Source organism: Poecile atricapillus, chromosome W (assembly GCF_030490865.1).
Source record: "Poecile atricapillus isolate bPoeAtr1 chromosome W, bPoeAtr1.hap1, whole genome shotgun sequence".
In the NCBI taxonomy this organism is placed as follows: domain Eukaryota; kingdom Metazoa; phylum Chordata; class Aves; order Passeriformes; family Paridae; genus Poecile; species Poecile atricapillus.
This window is the reverse complement of record NC_081288.1, coordinates 50358061-50382539: the sequence shown is the minus strand read 5'-3', so window position 1 is coordinate 50382539 and position 24479 is coordinate 50358061. Positions and strand designations below refer to the sequence as shown.

Sequence of the window (24479 nt, the reverse complement as noted above, 5' to 3'; positions counted from 1 at the left end):
TGAAGTGTGTCCCTAACACTGCACAGGTTACCTGGTATATTCTGGTCTCTTAAGTGAGAGTGAAGATGACTAAATAGCATTTCACAGCTGTGCTTAGTGTTGCTTCCTGCATATCCTTTCTGCCTCATTCTGCTTCAGGAAGACTGCCTGACTTGCTTTATAAGCATCATCATTCTGAGCCTTTTAATCACATCTTCATGAATCAGCAGCAGGTTTTCTGCTCATTTTTCCTCTTCTTTCCCTCAATTGTTTTTGACCTAGAACAGCAAGGTGGTTTTCTAGCAAGGTTTCATTTCACAAACTTGCACAGGAACTTAGGGTCGTTTTACTCTCTAAGTAAAACATGGACAAAGAAGTTTCCATAGTTGCTTCCAACCGTGATCGTGGTTGGATCAATACAGTACCAATCAAGTGTTGTCCGTAATGCTGGGAGAGCGTCTGAAGGACGTGTCCCTCACTAGGCAACTGGGATTGTACTATAGTGCTCCTTAAAGAAAAACCTCTTAGCTTGTGGATTATTTTATGTTGTTGGGTTTTTGTTTGTTTATTTGGGGGGTTCATTGGGTTTGTTTGTTGTTGGTTTTAACCCCTGTAACTTTTAGGCCTTTGGGTCACTTTTAGCTAATATTTAAAGAAGTGTAATAATTTGGGGGATGACTGAGGTTCTTGTGAGTCGGTTGTCTGAATAATTTAGTCAGGAAAGAGGAGCAAGCTTAGATGTTTAGGCTGCCCTAGTGCGTCTTGGGAAGGGGCAGAAGGTGCTGGTTGTGAAGGATTTACAGGAATAAAGGATTCGTCTCTGCAGCAGCCCAGCCCACCTACCGTTCAAAGAGCCCCTGAGCAGCGCTGTCATTCAGATTCCTCTTGTTTTGCCTCTCTCCTCGGCCGGGGCACGGAGTTCCTGTGATCCAGAACCTTCCCGCTATTTGCTCACCTGCCTGCGAGGGCCAGTTCAAAACGTGCGTTTCCAACACCGAGCGCGGAGAAACGCACTGCGAGGCCGCGGGGGCGCACGAGTCACGCCGGACCACAGGATGGGATGGGCTCGGTCTGCCTTGCAGTCCTGATTTCAACACAGCTTTCCCGCTCCCATGCCTAAGCACCAGTTCACACTGTTTGTGGGTTTGGTTGGGGCTATTGGTTTTCTCAGAACTCTATCCGGCCGCGCCCTGGCGCTGTTTGAGCCTCGCCGCGGCCCGTAGCGGGAAGAGCCGCGCTCGGCCTCGACATGGCGGCGGCCGGCGCGGGGGGCGGGAAGGTTCCGGGCCGCCTGTTGAGGTGAGAGCGGGCCGGGCGGGGTGGAGGTGCCGCGGGTTCGTCACCGAGGGCGGCCGGGTGGACACCGCCGTGGGAAGTGGGGTCCGCCAGCATCGATCGGCGGCGCGGGGAGGCTGCCGAGGCACCCCGCGCCGCCGAGGCCGATACCGTCACTGACCTTCCCTGGCCGGGCCGGCCCCGCAGGGCAGCTCCAGCCGGGAGCGCGCGCTTCCCCTCAGAGCGGCGACCCCGCTGCGGGCGCGCTGTGAGCATCTGGAAGGCAGCGCACTCCTTCAGCCGGGGTTAACTCTGCTGTGTTAATGTATTAGCTAAGTGGGAGTTTTTGTTTTTTTGAAAAAAAAAAAACTTTCAGAATTGCTTTAAAAAGAAGAAAAGTGCTGAACTGGAAGAATTAAGGTGAAGGAAAGTTGATTCATTATTTTAGATAGCACCTGTGCTTAACTGCTGAACCAGCTCTGGGGTTTGGTTGTTTGCCCAACTTTCTTAGGGTAAAAACTACATTGAGAGCAGTGTTTCTTTACATATAGGAAAGCTATTAGATAGTTTGGTCTCTGAATGTTAATGAGGCTCCATTTTCCCTGAAATTATATTTGTAAAAGTTGGCAAATACTTAAAAGTGGGTGTTCACATTCTGTTTAGATTCTAAATGTGATTTGTTGAGATCTGTAAGTCATGTTCAACCTGAAACTTTAAAGCCATAAATTTAAAACAAACACAACAGCACTACCTCTCCCACCCAGGACTTTGAACAGTCCTTGTGTAAACAAAGTATTGGCAGAAATTACTAGCAAATAGCTGTGTTTTAGAGAACAAATCAGTTATTGAAATTTCTTTTTAAAATTTAATTGCTGTTGTCTTTTTATTTGGTAATAGCTGTGTTGTGGGATACATTAATCATGAAGATGCACCTTTTCCGCTTCACAAAAAGTCGACCATGTGTTTTGGTTAAAAAATGCTAATGTGTAATAGTGTGGTTTAGGAGTACACATTTTTGCTAATTGGCTAGAAGGTGGGGTCAGGAAGAAGAGATTACATTCACAGTGTCAGCTGTCATTTTGCAAATCCTTTGTGCCCAAGTAGATTTTGTGTGTTTGCAGTAGGAACAGACGTGTTGCCCCATTTGTTCCCCCACCCTTCAGCCAAAGCAGCTGGTGGGGCGGGAGCAGAGGAGTTTCTCTTTCACGTTTCACTTGGTGTGTTGGCAGCAAAACCCCAGTTCTCGCGAGCTGACCCCGTGAGAGTTGTGCTCTGTCAGAGTGGCTCCTTGCTTGCCTGGAAGGGAGTTTGCTACTGTTAATGATCCCACAAAAAACAATTTAGTGATCGCAGCAAAATTTTAAGGCAGGTGTGAGGTGCGAGGTTTGACATTTGCTTATATGCAAAGGGCTCATTCCTGCTGGCTTCTGTGGCTCTTAAACTGAACGTTTATAGGGTTAGCCCCTTGACTTGGAGGGGCTCCAGATAGGCTCAGGAATCCAGATAAACAGCATGGCATAAGTTCTTCAGAACAGCAGTAATCGTATGTCAGTGCTGTGGGTTGAAAAGAGACGGGAAATCATTTCTCTGTATTCATAGTTTGAGCTAGAGAGAGCTGGAGGCAGGGGGAGGGCATGTGTAGCAGCTGAAATAAATGGTTCAAGTTGTCCATAAATAAATGGATGTTGATTATAGTACAAGAAACAGTGAGGTGCAGTCAGTGCTATGAATCCTAAAGTATCATGACCTGGAATATGAAAGCTGACTTGCATTTGTGTTTATCTATATAGTGGAGAAACAAAAGGGTGAGAGGAATTGGAAGTACCTTACTAAGTGAGGGAAGAGATAATTGTGAAATATTAAGCATCCAAGCAACTCAGAATTAAGTCAATATCTGTAAAACACTAGTAATAATGAATACTATGAAAATGCACATTTTAAATCTGAACAACTTTTAACTTACAGTAATTTCATGTAATAGCAATTTGCTTTAAATATATGGTATGTATTCTGCTTCAGGTAAATAGTTTCTTAATGCATCGTTCTTCCAAGTAATATCTTCATTGTTGTTGGATATATAACATAATTTGGAACTACATGTTACCAAATAAGTAATTTAAACAATAGTGTTTCTTAGGCCTAGTTTTTCTCTTCTGCAATTATTGAAGCTGGTTTTACACTGCATGTCAGTCTTTGAATCTGCCAAAACTTACAGGCAGATCAGTCAATCTCTTTATCATTTGTTGTTTACTGGTTCAAAAAATGAGAATTTAAAAATCAGCGGAGAATAAAGTCTAAATTTTGCATTTGAGTCAAGGTGTCTTGTAACATTTCCTTCAGCATTATAAATAAAAGCAATAAGCTATAACCTAGCACTGAGTGTTCTTGGCATGCTGATTTCTCTATCATACCAGTAACTCTTCAGACATCTCTGTAAGATGAGCAATTAGTTAATTACTTAAAAAATTATAGAGGCTACATATAAGTCTTTTTATGTGTTATGTGTGAGACTCTGCCCAAAACATTACAAAATGCCCCTTAAAAATACTGCATTCCTAACTATATTAAAAAAAAAAATCACATTAGTTTTTCCTCCTCAGAGGGAGGAAACTGGCTTGAAGGGGTGCAAATGAAGGCTTTAATTTTACATTAGGAGAAATCTCTACAAACCATGCCAAATCAGTTGTTACATCTGTGTGTCCACTCTCCTTTTGTGAAATGTAAATAATGATATATTTTTCACTGTGGGTTATGCTCATTAACTGAGTGGAAGTTCTTTTTGTAAATCATATACTTACTTGACTACTAAAAGGAAGTCTTGCAAAGCATGCTGAAAAGATTTAATATAAAGTGAGAACTTACCAAATGTAATGGTGAAATAAAAGTCTTTTAAAATAATTCTAAAATGTTCTAGAAGCAAGTGGCTATCACAGAAGGGTTTTGAATATCCATAGATATCTAATACAGATACCTAATCAACGAGTTTTGTGGAAAACTGCCCAGGCCAGGATTGTTTTCCTCCCATTTAGTTTATGAAATAGGGTTTATGCAGAACCCAATTTATATTTGTTTTCACACTTAATTGGTCTTTTTTATGTGGTTTTTTACTCTAGATATTAAACTTCTTTGTGAGATGGGATTGGTCATGTTTATGCTCTGTATGTTTAAAAGGAATTATATGCCACTAAAACTTTTCTTAATTCTCTTCCAGGGCATCAAGGATTCTGGACCACTGTTACTGAAATGATACTACAGAAGGCAGCAATTACATTGTGTTGGTTGGATGAAACCTGAATATTTACTGTCAGTCAAGTGGGTGAAACCCCTAACTGCAGTTTACATGTGTAGGTCACTGCGTTACTGTGTTAGTCACTGTCTCTATGCAGCAATGACAAGGCTAGAAGAAGCAAACAGAGAAGTGAACATGCACTCATCGGTCAGATACCTTGGCTATCTTGCCCGAATCAACCTACTGGTTGCCATTTGCATGGGCCTTTATGTCAGGTGGGAAAAAACTGCAGATGCTCTCATTTTGGTAATATTTATTCTGGGGCTTTTTGTTCTTGGAATTGCCAGCATACTGTACTACTATTTTTCAATGGAAACAGCAAGTTTGAGTCTCTCCAATCTTTGGTTTGGTTTTTTGCTTGGTCTTCTATGTTTTCTCAATAATTCTGCCTTCAAAACGGATGTGAAAGAAGAAGCTACAAAATATTTGCTTCTCTCTGCCATTGTTTTAAGGATATTATGTGCTTTGGTTGAGAGGATTTGTGGTTGTGTCCATCATCGACCAACTCTGCTGACAACAGTTGAATTTTTGGAGCTAGTTGGGTTTGCAATTGCCAGCACAACTATGCTGGTAGAAAAATCTTTAAGTATTATTCTGCTGGTCTTGGCTTTGGCCATGTTGATTATTGACTTACGTATGAAGTCTTTTTTGGCAATTCCAAATTTGGCAATTTTTGGGGCCATTGCATCCCTACTCTTTTTTCCATCGCTGAAAATCCCCACAAACCCTTTTGCCTTGGCATGTTTCTTCAGCTGCCTCATTTCAGATCCCCTTCTCGACGTTTACTTCAGTGGACTTTCCGTTACTGAACGATGGAAGCCCTACCTGTACCGTGGTAAAATTTGCAGGCGGCTTTCTGTCATCTCAGTTGGAGTCATTGAACTAATCTTTTTCATTCTTGCAGCCTTTAAACTACGTTATTTGGATCTCTGGTATTTTGTGATACCTGGTTTTTCTATTTTTGGAATTTTCTGGATGATCTGTCATGTTATTTTTTTTATAACCCTTTGGGGATTTCACACAAAACTAAATGACTGCCACAAGGTGTACTATACTCACCGTGCAGAAAACAACAGCCTGGACAGAGTCATGGCATCTAAAGGAATGCGTCACTTCTGTTTGATCTCAGAACAGCTGGTGTTTTTCAGCCTTGTCGCGACTGCTGTTTTGGGAGCTGTCTCTTGGCAGGTAAATAATAATCTCTTTATCTTGATCTCCTCTTGACAATAATCTTGAGAATTGCTGGCTCCGTAAAATTCCTAAAATTTGATGGTGTGCTGTGGGTTAGCAGTTCAAAGTTGGAATGCATGGTTTCTCTGTCATGTGCTTTGAACATAACATTTTAAGCTGCCTTGACTGTTACAGCAAGTGCAGCTTACCAGCTTCCCTGTGTTGGTAGCATGAGAAAAGGTAATGCTTCCAGGGCAAAAGAGGTGAGCAAAGTATTTTGCATTTACGTACTTGGGAAATTGTTTTGCTTTTGAATTCATTGTGTCATAAAATTTGTTTTCAAAATAAATCATTGTGTTTAACCTTAGTAATGCTCAGTAAATCTAGGGCTTTTGTTGTAAACTATTTTAATTAGATTGAAATGTATTAAATAATATATTTTTCAGTAATTTTGCTTGGCTTTTAATCAATTAAATGGACTCAGATCAGCTGATAAACTGATTGCTGGTATAACATGAGCTTTAAGTGTCTCACTTTCAAATCTGGTTATGCACCCCAGGATATGGTATCTGAAAGACCAGTCATTAAAATCACATAGTGTCCTTTAACTTTTCTTTCCATTTATGAGTTAAGGTTGTTGTCTTTTCTTTAGCAAAAAGCATACATTTCTTTTAAAACGTTTGTTCAGTGCCCAAGACACGTGGTGTGTTGTCATAGTTGCAGCAGGACATTCAGAGTCTGTTTTCTTTTTCAAACTGATGTAAACCACAATAACAATTTTGTGTCCATTCACCTATTATATGAATTACAAACATATATTAATATACGTAAAATATCACTTACAGTAGATCAGATTTACAGACATTTCTTTGTAGAGTTTCCAGAACAATTTCCTGCCCACTCCTGTATAATTTCTAATCCTGCAGATTTTTTTAGTTTAAATAATCTTGTGGATGAACGGTATTAAAGATGTTAGTGGAAGATGAAATTAACAGTTAATTTTTAAGGTTCTTTGTTGGAGTTGGTAGTTTTGCTTTTTCATTGGAAGATTATCAGCAGTCATAGCTATAGCATTTGAATTTGCCAAAGGGACAGAAGGAAATGGAGGCAAAAAAGTAGCGATAATAAACAATTCTAAAAATAAACAATAAAGAATCATTTCAGCGCAAAAGTTGAGGGGAATCAAGTTGTCAAGAAGCAGGTTGGAGCCAGGTAGGTAGGAATAGCTCCCCATATGGTCTTGAGCTCTGGGGCTGTGTATCATAGCATGCCATGTGTGCCCCATGGTTACTGAGGCTCAGGAGGAAGCTAGACAAAATTCACTGGGGTCTGAGGACTATCTGGAAACTTTATCTGGCTCAGGAAGTTCTTGAGCCACTAGTGGTTAAAGTACTCTGGAAACATGTTTGGTCTATCCTTATAGTCTTTCCTGGGCATCCATTTGGGCTCTTTGGAGACCAGACATTCTTCTGGATGGACATTTGGTGCAGATTAATACAGCCATTCATACATTCTTATATTAAGGAATATTTTTTTACATTTTACATTTACATTTTTAACACATTTTTCCTTAGAGTTTCTTAGGGATGCCAAGTATTCCTTGGTCATCAGTTCCTGAAAATGTGTTTGCTCTTCTAAATATTATTTAAAACCTTTTTTGCATGTGTAAGATGAACAATTTTCAATCTTTGTAACATTAGTTTGGGATTTCTGTAGTTTCAGTATGTGTGAATTATGTTTGAATTATATATTATATCTATATGTAAAAATATATATAATATATATATTATATTATTATATATCTGAATTATATTTTAAATCTGTTAAATGCTTCACTGGAAGGTGAAGCATTTTTTGTTTTTTCCTTTCCTCACTACTGAAAATTTGTTTAATGATAGTGCATTTGGTAAGAGAGGTGGCTTGAAATCACTTTGTGGTCTGCCATTTGACCTCCTATGAATAGAATTGCTAAAAATCTGAGCCTTGGAAAGGTGCTTCCTAACAGTCAACCATAAATAATTAGCAATAGCTTATAAAAAAATCTCACAGCAAGAAATGGAGTGGTGGGAAGCAGGGTTGGAGGGAAGTTCCCTTTAATGGAAAACGTTTTGCAAGCATTATCTATGCCCTCTTAACATTTCTAATAACTGCAATATTTGTGCTTCAGGTGTATGAAAAGTCAAGACCTAAAGCACCAGTTATCTGTTAATTAGTGTCTAGAAGTATCTTATTAAAATTGCCAGAAAAATATCAAATCTACTTTTGTGGAAAGGTTTTTAAAGTGAGGTGAATTAACTGGCTGTAGCAGAGACAGTAGTTTTCTTACTGATGCAGAGCTGTTGAGGCTAAAAGTCCTGTTAGCCAAGGCCCTTTCTTTAAGCGGAACACAGCCTTTGGTAAAACAAGGGTTTAAAGTCTCTGTTCATGGTGTTTGGGGAGAACTGTAAAAGTAACATGTTGAAGTTGTGTTCATTAAAAAATGGAGTAACAGCTTTTCTTTCAGTGGGGCATGTTTCAGCTGGGACATGGTCTGCTCCTGAGAGTATTCCTTGTTATAGCTGCAGAGGAAAGATGTCTTGTCCTGTTGGTAAAAATGTACGGAGATTTTCTTTGCAAAATCTGCAGGAGATGGTCAGCACCTGCCTTTGCATTTGTGTGATTAATTTCAGTCAGATCAATAGACTCTTTAGCACCAACTTATTTCAGCAGTTAATCATGTGCCTGTTCGTAATTAGGCCCTTGGATTGGACAAGATCCAGAAGAAGCCATGCAAATGACTCAGATATTACTTCTTCAAGAATCCAATAAAATGAAAAAATTGCAGATGAGGAGCTTGTAATTTTCAGACAAAGATCTTGGAAAGGTTTGGGGCACTCTTTTTCTCAGAAACTTAAAACCAAATTTTGTTAAGTGCTCTATGCCAAGGTTTTCTGTATAACTGGCCAAAGAGAATTATTATCTCTGGAAGGCTTGTATTTAACATTACCAAGAGAAAAATTAACTATGTTAGAGCAGGCAAAGTAATGGAATGAAGTACTTTCAGTACATTATTCTTGCTTTTAGTGAATTTTATGGGCTAGTGAAATAATAGTATTTGTTACATGCTTGAGTACTCATACATAAACAGAAAGTTCCATTTAACTTGAATTATTTATAGGAGGCAAAATAAAATTACTGTATATGTGAGTACTTTACTGTTTGGGGAAGAGCTAATGATTTTGTAGTTTTTATTCTGGTGCAGTTGCCTGTATATATAGTAACATCTATATTTACTTAGACATACTTTAAGTAACATCACAGGTTAAATTACTTGAATGCAAATCATGTCCATTCTTTCTCTCTTTACCCTTGTTTTCTTCCTGGCTTCTATTTTTAATCCAATCCTCCTCAGGCTTTGCTTGTTCAGGGATATTTTTTGTTGGTTTTTTTTAGCCCCCAGAGGCACTGCTGCATCCTCTGGCCTCTTTCCATATTTTCTCAAATATCCATGCCACTCCTGCTTTTTTTCATCTGTCTGGTCATGTTTTTGTCACTGACAGTTTTTCCCTTTCTTACCAATCTGCCTTCAATACCTGTGCTTTGCTGTTATTTGAGAGTTTTCTGTTGAGTTTCCTTTCTAAGACCTTTATTCCCTCTTTTCCTACTGTTCCATCAGCTCTTAAGCGGAATCCTACGTCCCCAATGCTCACTGCTCACCATTTCTTCTCAAACTCACCCTCTGTTGTGTGTACTTTTGCTGCCTGTCTTCCTGTCTTTGGTGTGTGCTCAGCCGTCCTTGGCTCTCTACCTCTCCAGTCCTGTCCCAAGGGCTACCTCAGGCTGCCTGCTGAAATCACACTGGCAGCACACCTTGCTGCTGTCACCACCACTTCCAGAGCTCCTCAGTCCTGAGGAGGATTTCTGGTGACAAGAGAAAGTATTCATTGTTAGTCTAAAGAGTCTATTATGTGTTTAGCTTGCTGTCAAAATTTCATTAATTTCAGGATTCACGTTTTTTTATTTAAAAACATCAGACTGTTTAGTGTGCTTTTAAACTGATAACTGCTTGTGGTTTTGCTGGAGCAAATGCACATAGATTAAAGCACAGGCTTTCTCATGGGTAGAACAGGAGTCAGGGATGGGGAACACAGCACATTAAATCCATCTGCCAGTGATTGTGACAATAGTTTTCTGCTGAGTCTTTTCTAGATTTTACCACTGCTGTTCTAACAGTCAAAAGTAAAGGATTATTTCTTGATCTCCCTAGACTGTCCATTCAGTAACTTGTTATAAGACTGTTTCCTCTGGTAGCTGATGTACTGTGTAGCTTTACCAATTTTTTCTTTAAGCTTTTTTCTACCTGTAATATACATATCTTATCCTCATTTGAAATAAGCTATTCATCAAATGTTTGTAGATTAGTCAACATGTTACCCTTTTTCTCCTGAGGCTTCTCTCTCATATAGGGTTTTCTTTTATGCTTATTTTGTTTGGGTGGTTTTGTGTATGTCGGTGTGCCTGTGTATAAAAACAGGTAAATATTCAGTTTGGATAATGGAAAGCAGGGCAGCATTTTTGCTTGGAAATGCACAAAGACATCTTTGTAAGCTGTCTCAGTTATTGGTCTGTTAGATGCAATCCCAGGTACCCTGCTGTGTGAGCAGTGGTTTGTACCAGACAATTTCCAGAGACTCCTTCCAACCCCAACCATTCGGTGATCCTGCGATCATCTTAGTTGACATATGTTTAGTGTTTCGTTTCTGTTTTAAACAGAAGGGCTCTTCTATAGGTCTTCGTAACTGGCTTCCAATTTAAACTAATATTTTATGCATTTTGGGTTTTTTTCTTCAGTCACACATCCATAATTAAATACAGTTCCAGAGTTATTCTGCTTCAAATAGTTGTTATTCTTTGAGATGTAAGTTGTCCTGTCCATGAGTATAAAAAGACATCTTGACTGTAAAATACCTCTAAATTCTTCTGGTGTTATAACTGTTACACTTAACAATAAACAGTGCTCAAAAAAAGAGAAAGGGGAAAGATACTACTGCTAGTAAAATCTGACCAATCTTTTATTGTCGGTCATTTCAGTCATCAGAGGCAAAAAGTAGATTTTTTTCTTTTACCTTTTCTATGTTGTTTGAAATGAGACTTCATTGCTAATTCCTTTAGAACAATACAGACAAAGGGAAAAAAAAACCCCAAAAAAACCCAACAGAAGAAAAAACCCCAAAGATTAGGAGCTAAATGATTTCTCATGTTTTTGGGTTATTTTCAGTAGTAGGATTGCCTAGATGGTCCCTGTCTTCTGTTTGCTTTTTGAGCAATCTGTCTGGAATCTATGGGCACTTGGAGTTCAGGGATGTTACTGCAGGCTAGTGCAATTGAAAACAATGAAAATGGGCTGAACAGATGAAAGAACAAAATCCCTTTCTGGCTCTGCCTGTGCATCCATGGCCATCTGCTGCATTAAGGACCAGTCATCAAATCTTTGGGATTCAGTAAAGCACTGACAGTTTCCACCTGGAATTTTAGCTGTTTATCTTAAGGGAGGAACCTGTCTTCAGTTTTACTGCAATTACTAAGTCAGATATTTTTTGGTGTTTGAAGTTCTTATTGTTTAGGTCTTTTAAAATGCTACCAGTCAATTTTTTGCAATGCTGGATTAAGATATTTTATTATCCTACTATAGATTTCTTCTAATCATCATAAGTAATTTTTACATTTGTGACATATTTCTTCTATATTGAAACTGTTGAAAAAGTGCTAACAGCAAGTGCCAGCATCTTTACATTAGAGAGTTGTCTACAAATGTAAAACACAATATTTTCCTATTCCACAGCATAAAATGGCCACTAAAAAATGACAGAGTTGAAACCTCAGATGGAGCTGAGTTGATTCATAACACTGTAGAGCTTATTTCCCATTTCTGGTATAGTATTTGGTACAAACTCAAAGCAAGATGGATCACTGAGATGATCCTTAGTATTTCTGTGCAAGATCCTTATCTCACAAGTACTTGGGAATTTTCTTTGCCAGTTTGGTACCGTAATACCAAATACAGTGTTTTAAGCTTTCCTGTCTTCTGGTGATTTCAGGTAATTTATGCTATCAGTTAATAATGCTGTCAGTTAGTTATTATTTAATACCAGATTCAGGTGTTTATTTGTCATTAGAGGTATTGCTGTCACCATTTCAAGGACACATAGGTGAGATCCGTCCATTGGAAGTGTGATTTTTAAAAACAGGACAGGTAGCAGACTGTTACTTCTTAGCACATTAGATGGGTAAAGCAGTTCTTTCAGGCTAATTGTGTTTAAAAGCTGAATGTAGTTGAGCTAGTGCCATGTCCCAACAAGATCTGGGTTGGTTTAGGTGTCATTTTTTTTCAGTGTAATATACTTTCCAAAGTATTGATAGTGTTGACTTTGTGTTAAGTTGAACTACCAGTACCCATCAAGTCACTAAGTCCTACACAATAAGGCAATATCCATATTAAAAAAGCCCAAACCATTAATATTGTGGATTTGTACAAAAAGGTCTCTGACCCCCTCTATGAATAAAACATAGAGGGGGTCAGAGACCACAGGATTCTTCTCAAGACAGAAATCTCTAGCTATGAATTTACTTCCTTTGCTACATAGCAAACATCAATATTTAACAAATGCACCATGGATACTAAAGTTCTTGTTTAATTGTATATTATAATACTGTTTCTGTCTTTCCTAAAGCATATAATACCTCATTAAACCCATTCACATCATGCTAAAATAATTAAAATTAATCTATCTGCTCTGCCTCTCAGAGACATCTGGCATTTCAGAAGTCCATTTTTATTTTACTAGTACTAGTGGTTGAGATGAAATTGTTGAAACTTCTTGTTTGTTTTTTACAGAAATCAGCTAGTAAGTGTAATACTTTCTAAAACTGCTTTTCAGTTCAATATAGGGTATTAGCTCTGTAAATGCTATGAGGTCCTGTAGAGGATGGTCCTTTTCACGTCTGGTAGTTATGTAACTGACAAAGAATTGTCTTTTTAATTGAAATAATGCTCACAAATTATCTTAGAATTCATCTCTTGTGTGAGATGTAGTATTCCACAAGTTAAATGTATGTTTTTAATGATCATAGAATGCTTTAAGTTGGATTAGACCTCTACAATCATTACATCCAGCCATTAACCCAGCACTGCCAAGTCCGCCACTCCCAAAGTGTCACATGCACAGGTCTTTTAAGTACCTCCAGGGATGGATGCAATACAGAGCGCTGTCATCTGATGCTAGATACATAATATCTGTGCTGTGCCTTACTGATTAAGGCCTGACCCTGCAGATGCTTACAGATCTAATTTTACGCACACAATTAGTTTTGTGGCATTTAATTTTCTTGCCTCTGTTGGTAAAACTAAGCTATGATCAGTTTTTACAGCTAAATTCTGCGGTGTCTAGTGTTTTCAAATGCATTCTTTCAGAAGAGTGATCATTGCTTACCAGCCACCTTCTCCCCAAGCTTTTCATTTGTCTTTACAGTAATTCACGATGTAATACATGGAAAAAGAAATATACACTACCAGTAATACTTTGCATGTTTCAGGATCCAATTATGTAAGATCAAAAAAAGGGATTTTCATACAATGCCTAAATCTCTTTATTTTCTTTTTAGCCAACCAATGGGATCTTCATGAGTGCATTTCTCATTGTTCTGCCTTTGGAGTCCATGGCTCATGGGCTTTTCCATGAACTTGGAAACTGCTTGGGAGGAACATGTGTTGGGTATGCTATTGTGATTCCCACCAACTTTTGCAGGTATGGTTTCAACTTCACAGTGTGTAAATGTACTGTTTGCTCATGGAGGCAATGCAATGCTGTTGCTTGGATTTTTCAACAATTAAATACAAATTCAAATAATAGGCAGATTTTCTATTTCTCCTTTTTCTCACCCTGGAATGAGTAACTCCAGCTTTCTATCTAGGTAATTTGCTTTTAGAAAGCTGATGAACGCAGACCAGCTGTGCATAGGCGGATTTCACAGTCAATATCTCGTACAGAGGAGGATTGGGGCATTTGGCTGAGACCAGGTATCTTACATGAAGAGATTTAATAAACCGAACAGATCAGTTCAAAATAACTTTGAATTCAATTAAATGAGGTAGTGTCGACATTTAAAGCTCATTAAAATTAGATTTGCAAGTGGACTACATGTCACGTATTGATTTTGACAATTCAAAGCTGATTTTTGTTCCAACATGAATGTTACCACATGAGAAATGCATGACTGTAAAGGGATTGTACTATTATTATTTGCCCGTTTGTGTGTTTTTCTTATAAGCTTTAAACTTGCAAATGCTGGTTTTGCCATAAAATTAGAATCAGTGTGTGCACATTTTTTTATAAATTATAAACAAGAGCTATATAAATTATCTCGTCATGTTACAAGAGAAATAGAGCAGTAAGTTGAAATGAGAGGCTTCAAAATAGAACTGCTCAATTTATGAAAACTTCACAGCTTCAGTGTGTGTAATGGATTTTGTGGATAAGGAAGAACTTGGCATCAAAGAAACCAATGATGTGCTAATCTTAGATAACTGTATCTTAAATATTGTAAAAAACAATTTTTCTGAGCTTCTGATATACAGTCCTTCAGCTGTGCACCCTTAAAAAAATTAATGTCTATTATTATTACAGATTTGAAAAACAGATTTTCAAAATTTACATTACAATAAAAATAAATTAATTTTGTTTCCATGGTAACAATTCATTCATTGTATTATATTATTCTGGCACAGGCAGTTCCCTTTAATTTTGAGCAAATGAGATACTCTTGAGCAACTCTCTAGGACCTGACAGAACTAAACTTCCTTATTAACAAAGCCTGACTGTTTCAGTGATGGACCCAGTCTTCACTTGCTGAGACAAACAGTAATGATGAGCTATTCTATGTAGCTATACCAGTGGAATATTAATTTCCATAAAAGCCATAGACAGGTGAGATGGTGCAATATTTAATTAGCTAGGTCAATAAGGAGGCAGAGCTTTACACATTGACTTGCAAACAAATTACATGAAGAATACACACATATATACATATATAGGGAAAAAAAACATAATGTCATATTTTGTATTAGCAGAGTAAGATTTATCTCCATATATTCACCCACAAAACCTCTCCATGTCTGTAACTGAGTATAAATGAGGCCAATTTGGCCCAGCTGTCAGTCATGTTCCTTATCATTACCCTTATTACATCAGCTGAAGAGTGATGAATGCTTTTCTCTTTCTGAAAATATATTCTGAGGGGCGCTCCCCTAACTGGGTGTCTTGCAAGACCAAATTTCCTATTATTATGATTAATGAATAGCTGTGTAGACCTACAAAAAAAGTGTATTTTTATTCAATATTTTATATACTGTATATATTTGGATTTATTATACATTTATATATATTTTATATAGAATATACATATAACGATAGAAATAAAATTAATTTTGGAACCCAGGGACTCTTTTTTATTTTTTTTATATCTGCATATTCATATCTATGTAGACATAAATATAAATACACGGTTTGTTCCAGGTTTAGTTTGTAACTTTCTTAAAACTTTGATTTAAAACTGATTTTTTAAGCTGTGAATACTGTTATCTAAAATACATTTCTTATGCTGACAGCAGCATCTGAACAGCACTAACAGGAAAGAATTACTTTATTATTTGTGTGAATTCCATATTTCAGAGTATCTGACCAAAGTGTGTATGTGGATTTCTCTTCTGTCCATTATTGGAAACTAGTTTGCATTATGGTTTGTGCAGATTAGCACTCATTTTCCCTGCACTTCTTTCCAGACATCCATGACAAAGTGCCTGTGTGAAGGCAGTGCTCCTCAGTGGCACTTGATGAAATTGTTGGAGCTTCCCTTCTTCCCACCGCAGCTTCCTTCTCCCCCTCTGTCTCTCAGCTGCAGGAATCGTGTAGGGCTGAGTATGGACTATGCTTTGAATTGAAGTGTGACAGAAGGGAGATAGGTAGTGGTCCCTCACTCAAATACAGTAATTTGTAAATCTGTAAATTTAAAGCAAATATGAATTTAAAACAGTGCTACCTCATAGCAGAGAAAATATGTGCAGGGGAAAAAAATCCCCAGTTACTAAAAGTCCACTGAGCATGAAAAAATTATCAACCATAATCATTAGCTGTTCTCCTTCTCTTTAGTCCTGATGGCCAACCGACTCTTCTTCCACCTGAGCATGTCCAAGAGTTAAATCTGAGGTCTACTGGCATGCTCAACGCCATCCAAAGATTTTTTGCATATCACATGATTGAGACATACGGTTGTGACTACTCTACAAGCGGACTGACCTTTGATACCCTTCACTCCAAGATCAAGTCTTTTCTTGAACTTCGGACTGCAGACGGACCCAGACATGATACCTACATTCTGTATTACAGTGGTCACTCACATGGCACTGGTGAATGGGCACTGGCAGGTAAATGGTTTGGGGATTTTTTTTTTTTTTAATTGTTTTGGTTATTGATAAACTTTCCAACTCAATTCATTAATTCCGTAGAAAATCATACTGTATTGCAAAACTTTTAAGTTTTGAGTGTGCTTACTGTCAGATTGTTTGGAATGGCAAAGAACCATCAGTCTTTGGAGAACAGGTTTATACAAGTTGCTGGCAGGGAGGGAAGAAAGGGAAAGGTAGTATTACAGAGCATGACTGTTAAGAGATTCAGAGACTACAAGAAATTGAGAAAACAAGCCAGGTTGAAGGCTGATTTCCTCTGCTGGTGGAGAGAATGGAGAAATGCAGAAGCCCCTTTGGTATGCAGGTAAGTTATTGTTAAGAGGTGGCCCTTTTCTTCCCTTGCATTGTATGACAGGTAAATTACTTAATGAACTTTGTCTTTTTAGTATTTACTGACTTTGATAATAATCCTTTTACAGCCAGCTAATCTTACACTTATTCTCAAAATTGTCTAATATTGTTGACCTCAGATGTATTCTTTCAAGTTTAAACAGTTTCATATTCCCCTGATTTTCCTCACACATTATTTTTGTATTCAATAAGTTAACTTTAAAGATTGCTTTTTTCCCCTGCATAGAATTAAAGTGGAAATTATACACTCCTGCTCTAAAGACAGGTTTTTCTGTGTATTTTGAGGAATATTTGTTCACTGTAATGCTCTTCGTCAGCAGTGGTCCTCCAGGTGCTTGTGCCCTTCAGTAGGGCATGCCCTTCAATGTGTGCTCATGCTGAGGTGGGTGTTCAGGCACAGGTTGGTTTCCATCTGGAGGCTCTGTACCTGTTTTGGTGCAGCTCCATGCCTGAACCTTTAGACTTGCTGAAGAGCAGTGTGTATTTTTTCCTCAAGGGCTTTATCTGTATCAGAGATTTTAAAAAGCCACAGCTGTCCTGTGAGCTTAGTTCGAGTGATGAGCTACAGTGTATATAGGGTGGCCAAATGACTTCTCTGAGAAGGGGGTGGTTTGTCCGTAAGAGCAGCTGCCACGCCGTGCAATTGCCCAGTGTGTCCACACCTTGTGTGGAGCAGACTGTCAGCAAAAGTCCACCTCCCACCTGTGCTCCAGCCAGCAGCATAGACAAAGTCAGCTTTCTTGCATGTGTAGAGACAAATGTTGCTGCAAAAATAGCACAGCTTCCGCCCCAATCCTAAGTTACTATATCTAGCCACCCTGGAGTGTGTCTGGAGAGCTCAGGTCTCTCTGAACTGTGTAGGTAGTGGTAACCTAAATTAATGTGTAGCTTTTAGGAGAAAGGCCAAGGTAACTGTTAAAACTTTCAGTGCTGAAAGATACATTGTGTAAATGCAGTGGTATTCAACTTTCTCACAAAGCTCCTTTTCAGTTCTCTGTCCAACCACATCTTCAGCTTCTACTTGGATACATGTATAGTCACATAAAAGAGAAGAACAGGCAGCTGTCACAGGTCTTGCATGCTTTTTTTGTGATTAATTTTAGTTAAATTATGGAGTGTAATGTGATCCTCCTTCCAGATATCACTGCTTCTGCATGTAACTTGAAAGTATAAACTGAAAAGATAAAGGCTGTTTGACTGTAATTGTGGCCCATGTATTGGACACTGGCGTTTTGTGACAGATGAAACCTTGGTCATCAGTTCCAGTAATGTGTACTAGCCTCTGACCTGTAAAGAGGATGAAAAGAGATGGCAACAATGAAACAAAACATTCATCTGATTGAAAAAGTAATTTCTTACTGGTGGCTGGTACAGCGAAGCAGTAGCAATGTAGTCTTTGCTTTGTAATGACATCTTTCAAAGGAGGCTTACTGAATTTAATTCAGTAATTTTGTTTCTCTGTTGTTGGAAGTTGAGATACAACACAATGGTCTATAAAAGAAACTGTTAACTACTCATGCATAAAGTAGGAACAGTGAAATCAGCTGGGAGGTCATGCTGTCAGAATGAAGGCAAGGGCATGAGCTGGGCTAATAAAGCTTTGTCTCTGTTCCTGAAACTGTTGGCTTACCTGTTGTCCTGCTAAACCTTCCAGAGAGCCAGAGGTAGCCAGACACCTGTATTTCTTACACAGCTTGATGCCTAAATCTTGTGCTGGGTGATAACCACATGTTTGAGGTTCCTACTGTTGGAAGCCAAGCATGTTTGCTTGTGTCTGTGAAGGATGAGATGGTTTTCTTTGCGTGATCCTGTCTAAAGGTGTTTTGAAATCACCTGCATTCCTACACAGATACACTTAAATAGTTTATTTATAAGCCTTTAAAATGTGAATAAATAAAGAACTTTTTTATAGAGAATTTGCATGGAAGGTGTACCTAGAAAAGGGAAACTACTTCTGTAAAAGTTTCTGCTGTAAACAACTACAGCAATTTGAGGATCATGTACCAAGACAATTTACTACTTGAGGTTTGTATCCTAGAGATTTTCTTTGGTACTAAATTTTCCAGTTTTTTATTTTCTTGGAGAAAGGTGCAGCTCTTTAATTTTGCTTTTGCTTTAACCGCAATAGCATGTACAACCCTTTAATTCTGAGATATTAATTTGAAGCACTTTTTTGTCACCCCTTACAGGTAGAACTGTAGGTGCTGAAATATGCAGCTAACAACTTTTTAAACACTGCTTAATTATATTCCATAGTGAAAAATCATTCAGGAATTAAAATGCAGTAGCTTTAAATACCTTTCTTCTTCTTCATTTTTTAAAGTTGATATTTTCAAACTGTTTTTGTTGTAAACCTGTATCATGGCTTCAACTAGCCAAAACTGAGATATACTGGATATACTGGTTCTTTAATATCACTGGGGAGACAATGGAGAGTTATTCACTTGTTTGCAAGATGTTTTCATTAGGTACCTGAGTAAGTAGTCTGCTTTTCAAAACTACACAGATCCTGCAGCATGCAGTGCACTTAAGCAGAAGGATTTCCCACTATATATTTCAGGTTTAATTACATTCTCCTCTTTCAAAGTGCTGTTGGAGCAGGAGCTGAGACAGAACGTGAGAAGTTGGACACTAGTTGCAACCTGACAGGAAAAAAAGATATTGTGGAAAAATTCCAATAAGACTTTTGTTTCATTGAGCTGTAAATCAATACCAGTTTTCTTGAAGCACTGAAAACAGCTGTCTTTATAGAGAGAATCTCTTCATTCCTGATCATGTGAATTTTTGTGCTTACGTGTGGCTTTCTCATTGTGCTTTGAAACTGTTTTGGTTTCCAGCATTTGAAATTTGAAATTCATCTCTTAGAGGAGCCTTTTTTTAATATTCATAAAAACATATTAAAAAAGAGTCCTATTCCTGTTCTAAAATTATTAAGATTTAATACAAAATAAACTATTTCAAATTTTTTTACCTTGTTAATCTGTAATTTCCATATTTCTTCAATTGGATATAATTTCTTTCACTCTGTAAAGGAATTCCTTTTTTGTTATTGGTAGTGGGTTTTCCTTCTAACCAAGGGTAAGTTAATGGCAAGTCAGCAAGTCAGTTAGTACCTCTATGGAGATATGCAACATTTACAGACAGGATGAATTGAAAACATCTGTTATATCTGTCCAAATTGTTAAAGTAAGGGATTCTTAGAACCAGTCAAAACAGTTAAAGTTCTGCAGAAGTTTGTGTTTCTTCATCCTGATGTTAAATCTTTTTGTCCTTCTGGCAGGGGGTGATGCTTTACGACTTGACACGCTGTTGGAGTGGTGGAGAGAAAAGAACGGCACTTTTTGTTCTCGACTGATCATTGTTTTAGACTGTGAGAACTCTCAGCCTTGGGTTAAAGAAGTAAGAAAAGTAAATGACCAGTACATTGCGGTGCAAGGAGCGGAAATGGCCAGAGTTGTAGACATCGAGGAAGCAGACCCTCCACAGCTTGGTGACTTCACCAGGCAGTGGGTTGAGTACAACTGTAACCCTGACAGCAACATCAGCTGGTCTGAAAAGGGCCGCACGGTGAAAGCGGTGTATGGGGTATCAAAGCACTGGAGTGACTACACTTTGCATTTGCCAACGGGAAGTGATGTTGCCAAACACTGGATGATATACTTCCCACGCATCACCTATCCATTAGTACATTTGGCAAACTGGTTTTGCGGTCTCAATCTGTTCTGGGTCTGTAAAGCGTGCTTTAGGTGCTTAAAAAGATTGAAAATGAGTTGGTTTCTTCCCACAGTGCTGGATACAGGACAGGGCTTCAAACTTGTCAAATCCTAATCAGCAACCAAAGAGATAATGAAGTGAGAGCTCTATGAACTTTCTTACTGTACCATACTTAAAACTTTTTCTACAACTATTTTTCTCTGAAAAAGTCTGCTCTACTCACTTTATTCAGCTTTTTGAGCAGCTACAGTATATGCAACAGTTACAAAATGCAATCTTAAACAGAAGAGGGTAGAACTGATATTTTTGAATTTTGTTACATGTACATATTTAATATGACCGTGCATTTTGGAGACAGGTCATGTGTTCATATGTCTTACTTAAGGCAGCCTTTGTATAGAGACAACAGTTTGATGGACAGGAGCTCTTGTGAATGCTAAACCATGCTGATCTGTCATTTATGTTCACTATGCGGTTTAAATACAGGAAAGGAACCAAGCTAAGGCTCCAGTCAATTTACATGTCATATGTGGTGGGGTCACTGAGCATATACAGCTACTGTATTTAAGTAGCTACCAAGAAGCATTAGTTTTATTTGCTTTTACATCTTGTGCCCTGCCTCAGTTCTCTACTGCCATCAGTGGAAATTTGCCACAGAAAACAAGGAAATCAGACAACCCTCTTATGCTCTGATACTTCTCAGATGGTGTGTTCTGAAGTGAGTTTTAAAAACGTTCAGTGTTACTTCCAACATTAAATATCTTGCTGGTGATCTTTGAGCATACATTCCCAGTAGTTAATTCATATATGGAATAAAAACTGCACTGAGCATTTTTCCCTCACCTGTTAGGTGATTCTGAATTTTCCAGGCTCTTGTTAGTTTGTATTTTGAAAAGTTACTCTGAAGAAAACAAAGCAAAGCAAAACCCAAAGAATTTAACAAGGAAAATAATCCATAGATAAAAAATGGGAATACAAGTGTTGCCTTGTTTGCATATTTATCTCAAGTCTTTGGCAGGCCTAAGATCTTGATTCTGTGAAATTTTGAGTAGAGAGTTGGACCAGTGAGTTCATTATCTATTAAAACCACTAGCAAAGTTTGTTTGGACAGATTATTTTCTTAGGAGAAGAGGGAATCCTCAGTATACCTTAAGGTTTTCTCCAACCCACAGCATCCTGATTTTAATCCTTCCAGAGCTGGGTGGGACTCTAGAAATCCTTTCCTTCAGTCATAAAAGCTGTATAGCTTTTTTTATGCCATTTTCTCAAGTACTGAAAACAAGGGGTGAAACAAGTTAAGTGGCTAAGACAGTACAGTTTGTGGTGGTTTATTTGCATATGTGTGTGCAATTGACCTACAGTTTACTTTTTTCTGTTTCCATCAGTATTTTAATAAAAGTGTTAGGGAGTAGCTGATACTTGTCTAAAATATAACTTCCTTTTTTTTTTTTTTTTTTTATTTAAATACATGCAAATAGTATGTAGCTCTTAAAGTCTTTGCCATCGTAGCTTTTTCTAATGCCATTTGATCTTTTTAGCCAGCCAGGTTAGAGAATCTGCTAACACTGATACCCATCAGTATCTCCCGAAATAAATAACAAGAGCTACAACAGCCAAAGCAATTTGTACCCACCAGCTTCAAAATGGTGATTTTCTCAGCTCTATGAGTGGCAGCCACTAAGTTTCTTCATTAGTATGTATTACACTGTGTTGTTCAGGAAGACACCACGTCCCACACCGATTTACCTTTCTCCATCCCCTTCCGTAATGTGAAAAGGGGATAAAGAAATAAGAGATAAATTATATCCTATGAAGACTCAATGCCTTTGGGTCTTCTCTGAGTAAATGCTGTGATTGCAGCTCTGTCAGGGATTTTAAGAGGTGGCTGTTTTCAGTAAGGATAGAGGGTTCTCACACCATCTGACTTCAGGTATCCAACTTAAGTTCCTAATGTGGGAGCCAGAGGTAGGAGTCATCTCAGTTAAATTCAGATGTCCAAAAGCCAGGTATCTGAATCCATGCTAGTGACCTGAAGTGCTCCATTGCTCATTAGCAAGGAGAATTAAATATTTCCAGAGGAAGACTTGATTTGGTCTCTGTTCCAGGATGGATTTTCCTGTGATTGAGGGCATTACTGTTTTGTTTGTTTTGCTTTCCTGTGCCAAAGGTCAAGCAGACAAATCCCTTGTGTCTCTTGAATAACCTTAGAGCACCTCTAAGCTATCCTCTGGAGCCTGAGCTGGGTACCTAAACTCTTTGTTCAAGCACATAAACTGGATACTTGAGGTTGGGTTGAACACACATCCATCAGGTTGCAGAAAAGCAGCACTGCCCTCTGCAGAAGACACTGTCTTCCATTCCTGGTCATCAACTCTTGAGTATAGATTCAGAAAGACTGCCTTTACATTTGGCTTGTAAAACCACCATTGTTTTGGCTTCTTTCAGTAAAAGTTCAACTGATTGCATCATAAACTGGTACAGCTTGAGCCTTAGAAAATTTTAATTAAGTCCCCATAAACACCTGATAGTAACCCTGTGAATATTTGAAGTCAAGAAGTTAGTCCTTTCTGTTCTGGAAAAGCTTTAAATATCAACCATAACACTTGCCATTAATTATACTAGACAGATCTTAATGGGTAAATCTTTACCTGCTACTGTTACATTTTTATGGACATAGTCTGTATATTTCTTTTTGTACCTGAAGGGAAACAAGAAAAGTGTGGGATTCCTGACCTCTTCTGAGTCTCCGAGCAGGAATCTGCCATGCAATGCAGTGATGGACTTAGCTCTGGGCAGAATAAATGCAACAGTTTGTCCTGCTGTTTTGCTTCTGGGTACTCAATGGTTTCCAGCTTATTTATCAAAGTTAGATTTTTTCTAGGGTAGACTGCTGAAAGGCAGATAGAGCTGAAAAATACAGCAAAAATATTTGCAAAATATTTGCAAAACAAATCATGTGTTTGCAGATTTGTTTCTATTTTCTCAATTATAGAGCTCTGGTTTTCTGAATTTGAAGTAGTTCTAACATGAGCTAAGATGTTCCTACTTCTGATTTTGTAACTGTTTTAAACATCAAAGGCATGGTGAAAATGCTAACTTCAAAAGAAATGTTTACAGCTGTTCAAATTATGAGGCCTTTTTGGACAAAGAGACTGTCATGTGTTTCAAAACACTATCAAACCAGGGCTGTGGATGATGAGGAATTCAACTGCATCAGTTCTTCACTTCTGCACTGACTTATATCAAGGCATCCTACAGTGACCCCCATTCCCAGGTGGAAATTTTCTCCAGCTCCTGATGCTTACACCTCTCCGCAGGTCTCTGCCCAGCCTCGGGCATGTACCTGAGGGACAAACACTGGGAGCATCCAAGTGAGGAGTTATCCTCCTGCTGTTCCTGTGTAAAAGACAGGGCCTGAAAGAAGTTTAAATCTGATTCCAAAGAGTGTTACATATGCTATCAGTTGCGTATGCATTGTTTAGTGGTATTGTGTACAAATTTCTGGGAGAGAAAAACTTTTCTGCAAGGGTTGTCTCTGTACTGTATATTCAGACATTTTGCCATAAAGTTTTTTATAAACTTGTGTCACAGCGTGATTTTATGTTGACTTTGTTTCATTTACATCCTGTATAGCATCAGCCTTGCTGAAACATACAAATGCACTGAGTTCTACAAATATAAGTCTTTTAAAGGGGTTCAAATTGCTTATTCACAGTAGTATTTTTCTCTGAACAAGTATTGGAGAGGGAAAAAAGCCATTATTCTTCATTTCTGCACTACTAGAGTTATGTATTTGCAGTTCCATATGTTTTGTATGCCTTGTAGTTGTTGTCCAGTCTTCAGTTCAAGATTTTCCTAGAATAATTTTACTTTGTAAAAGCATAGTTATTGCTATGCTAGCAGTAAAGCACCTCTGTTGCCAGCAGTAGGCAATGAAATTGGATTAGTTTTCTTGTTTATAAATATCTTTTGTGGGAGGATTTTTACTGAATATACAGTTTTTAGATATGTAAATAGATTTTTTGAGTGTATTTGTGATACTATTTAAATATATTTTGCTGTTTTGGATGCTTATTTCCGTTTCATTATTTTGTTTATGTCTTGATCACTTTCCAGATTTCTATGCTCCCTCTTGAATTACATGGGGGTTTGCTATATAGCTTGCTTTACAGGTTTTTTATAACTAGAAATTGCAACAGA

At 38.1% G+C, this 24479-nt stretch overlaps 1 protein-coding gene across 1 annotated transcript; it reads left to right on the top strand.

Moving 5' to 3' along the window:
- The first annotated feature begins 709 nt into the window (after positions 1–709).
- Positions 710–24353, top strand: LOC131591445 (transmembrane protein 168). Its single transcript, XM_058862156.1, has 5 exons — positions 710–1278; positions 4466–5731; positions 13355–13497; positions 15898–16172; positions 19846–24353. The coding sequence occupies exons 2-5, from the start codon at positions 4538–4540 to the stop codon at positions 20391–20393; spliced, it is 2160 nt and encodes a 719-aa protein (XP_058718139.1). The 5' UTR covers positions 710–1278; positions 4466–4537; the 3' UTR covers positions 20394–24353.
- The last annotated feature ends 126 nt before the right edge of the window (positions 24354–24479 follow it).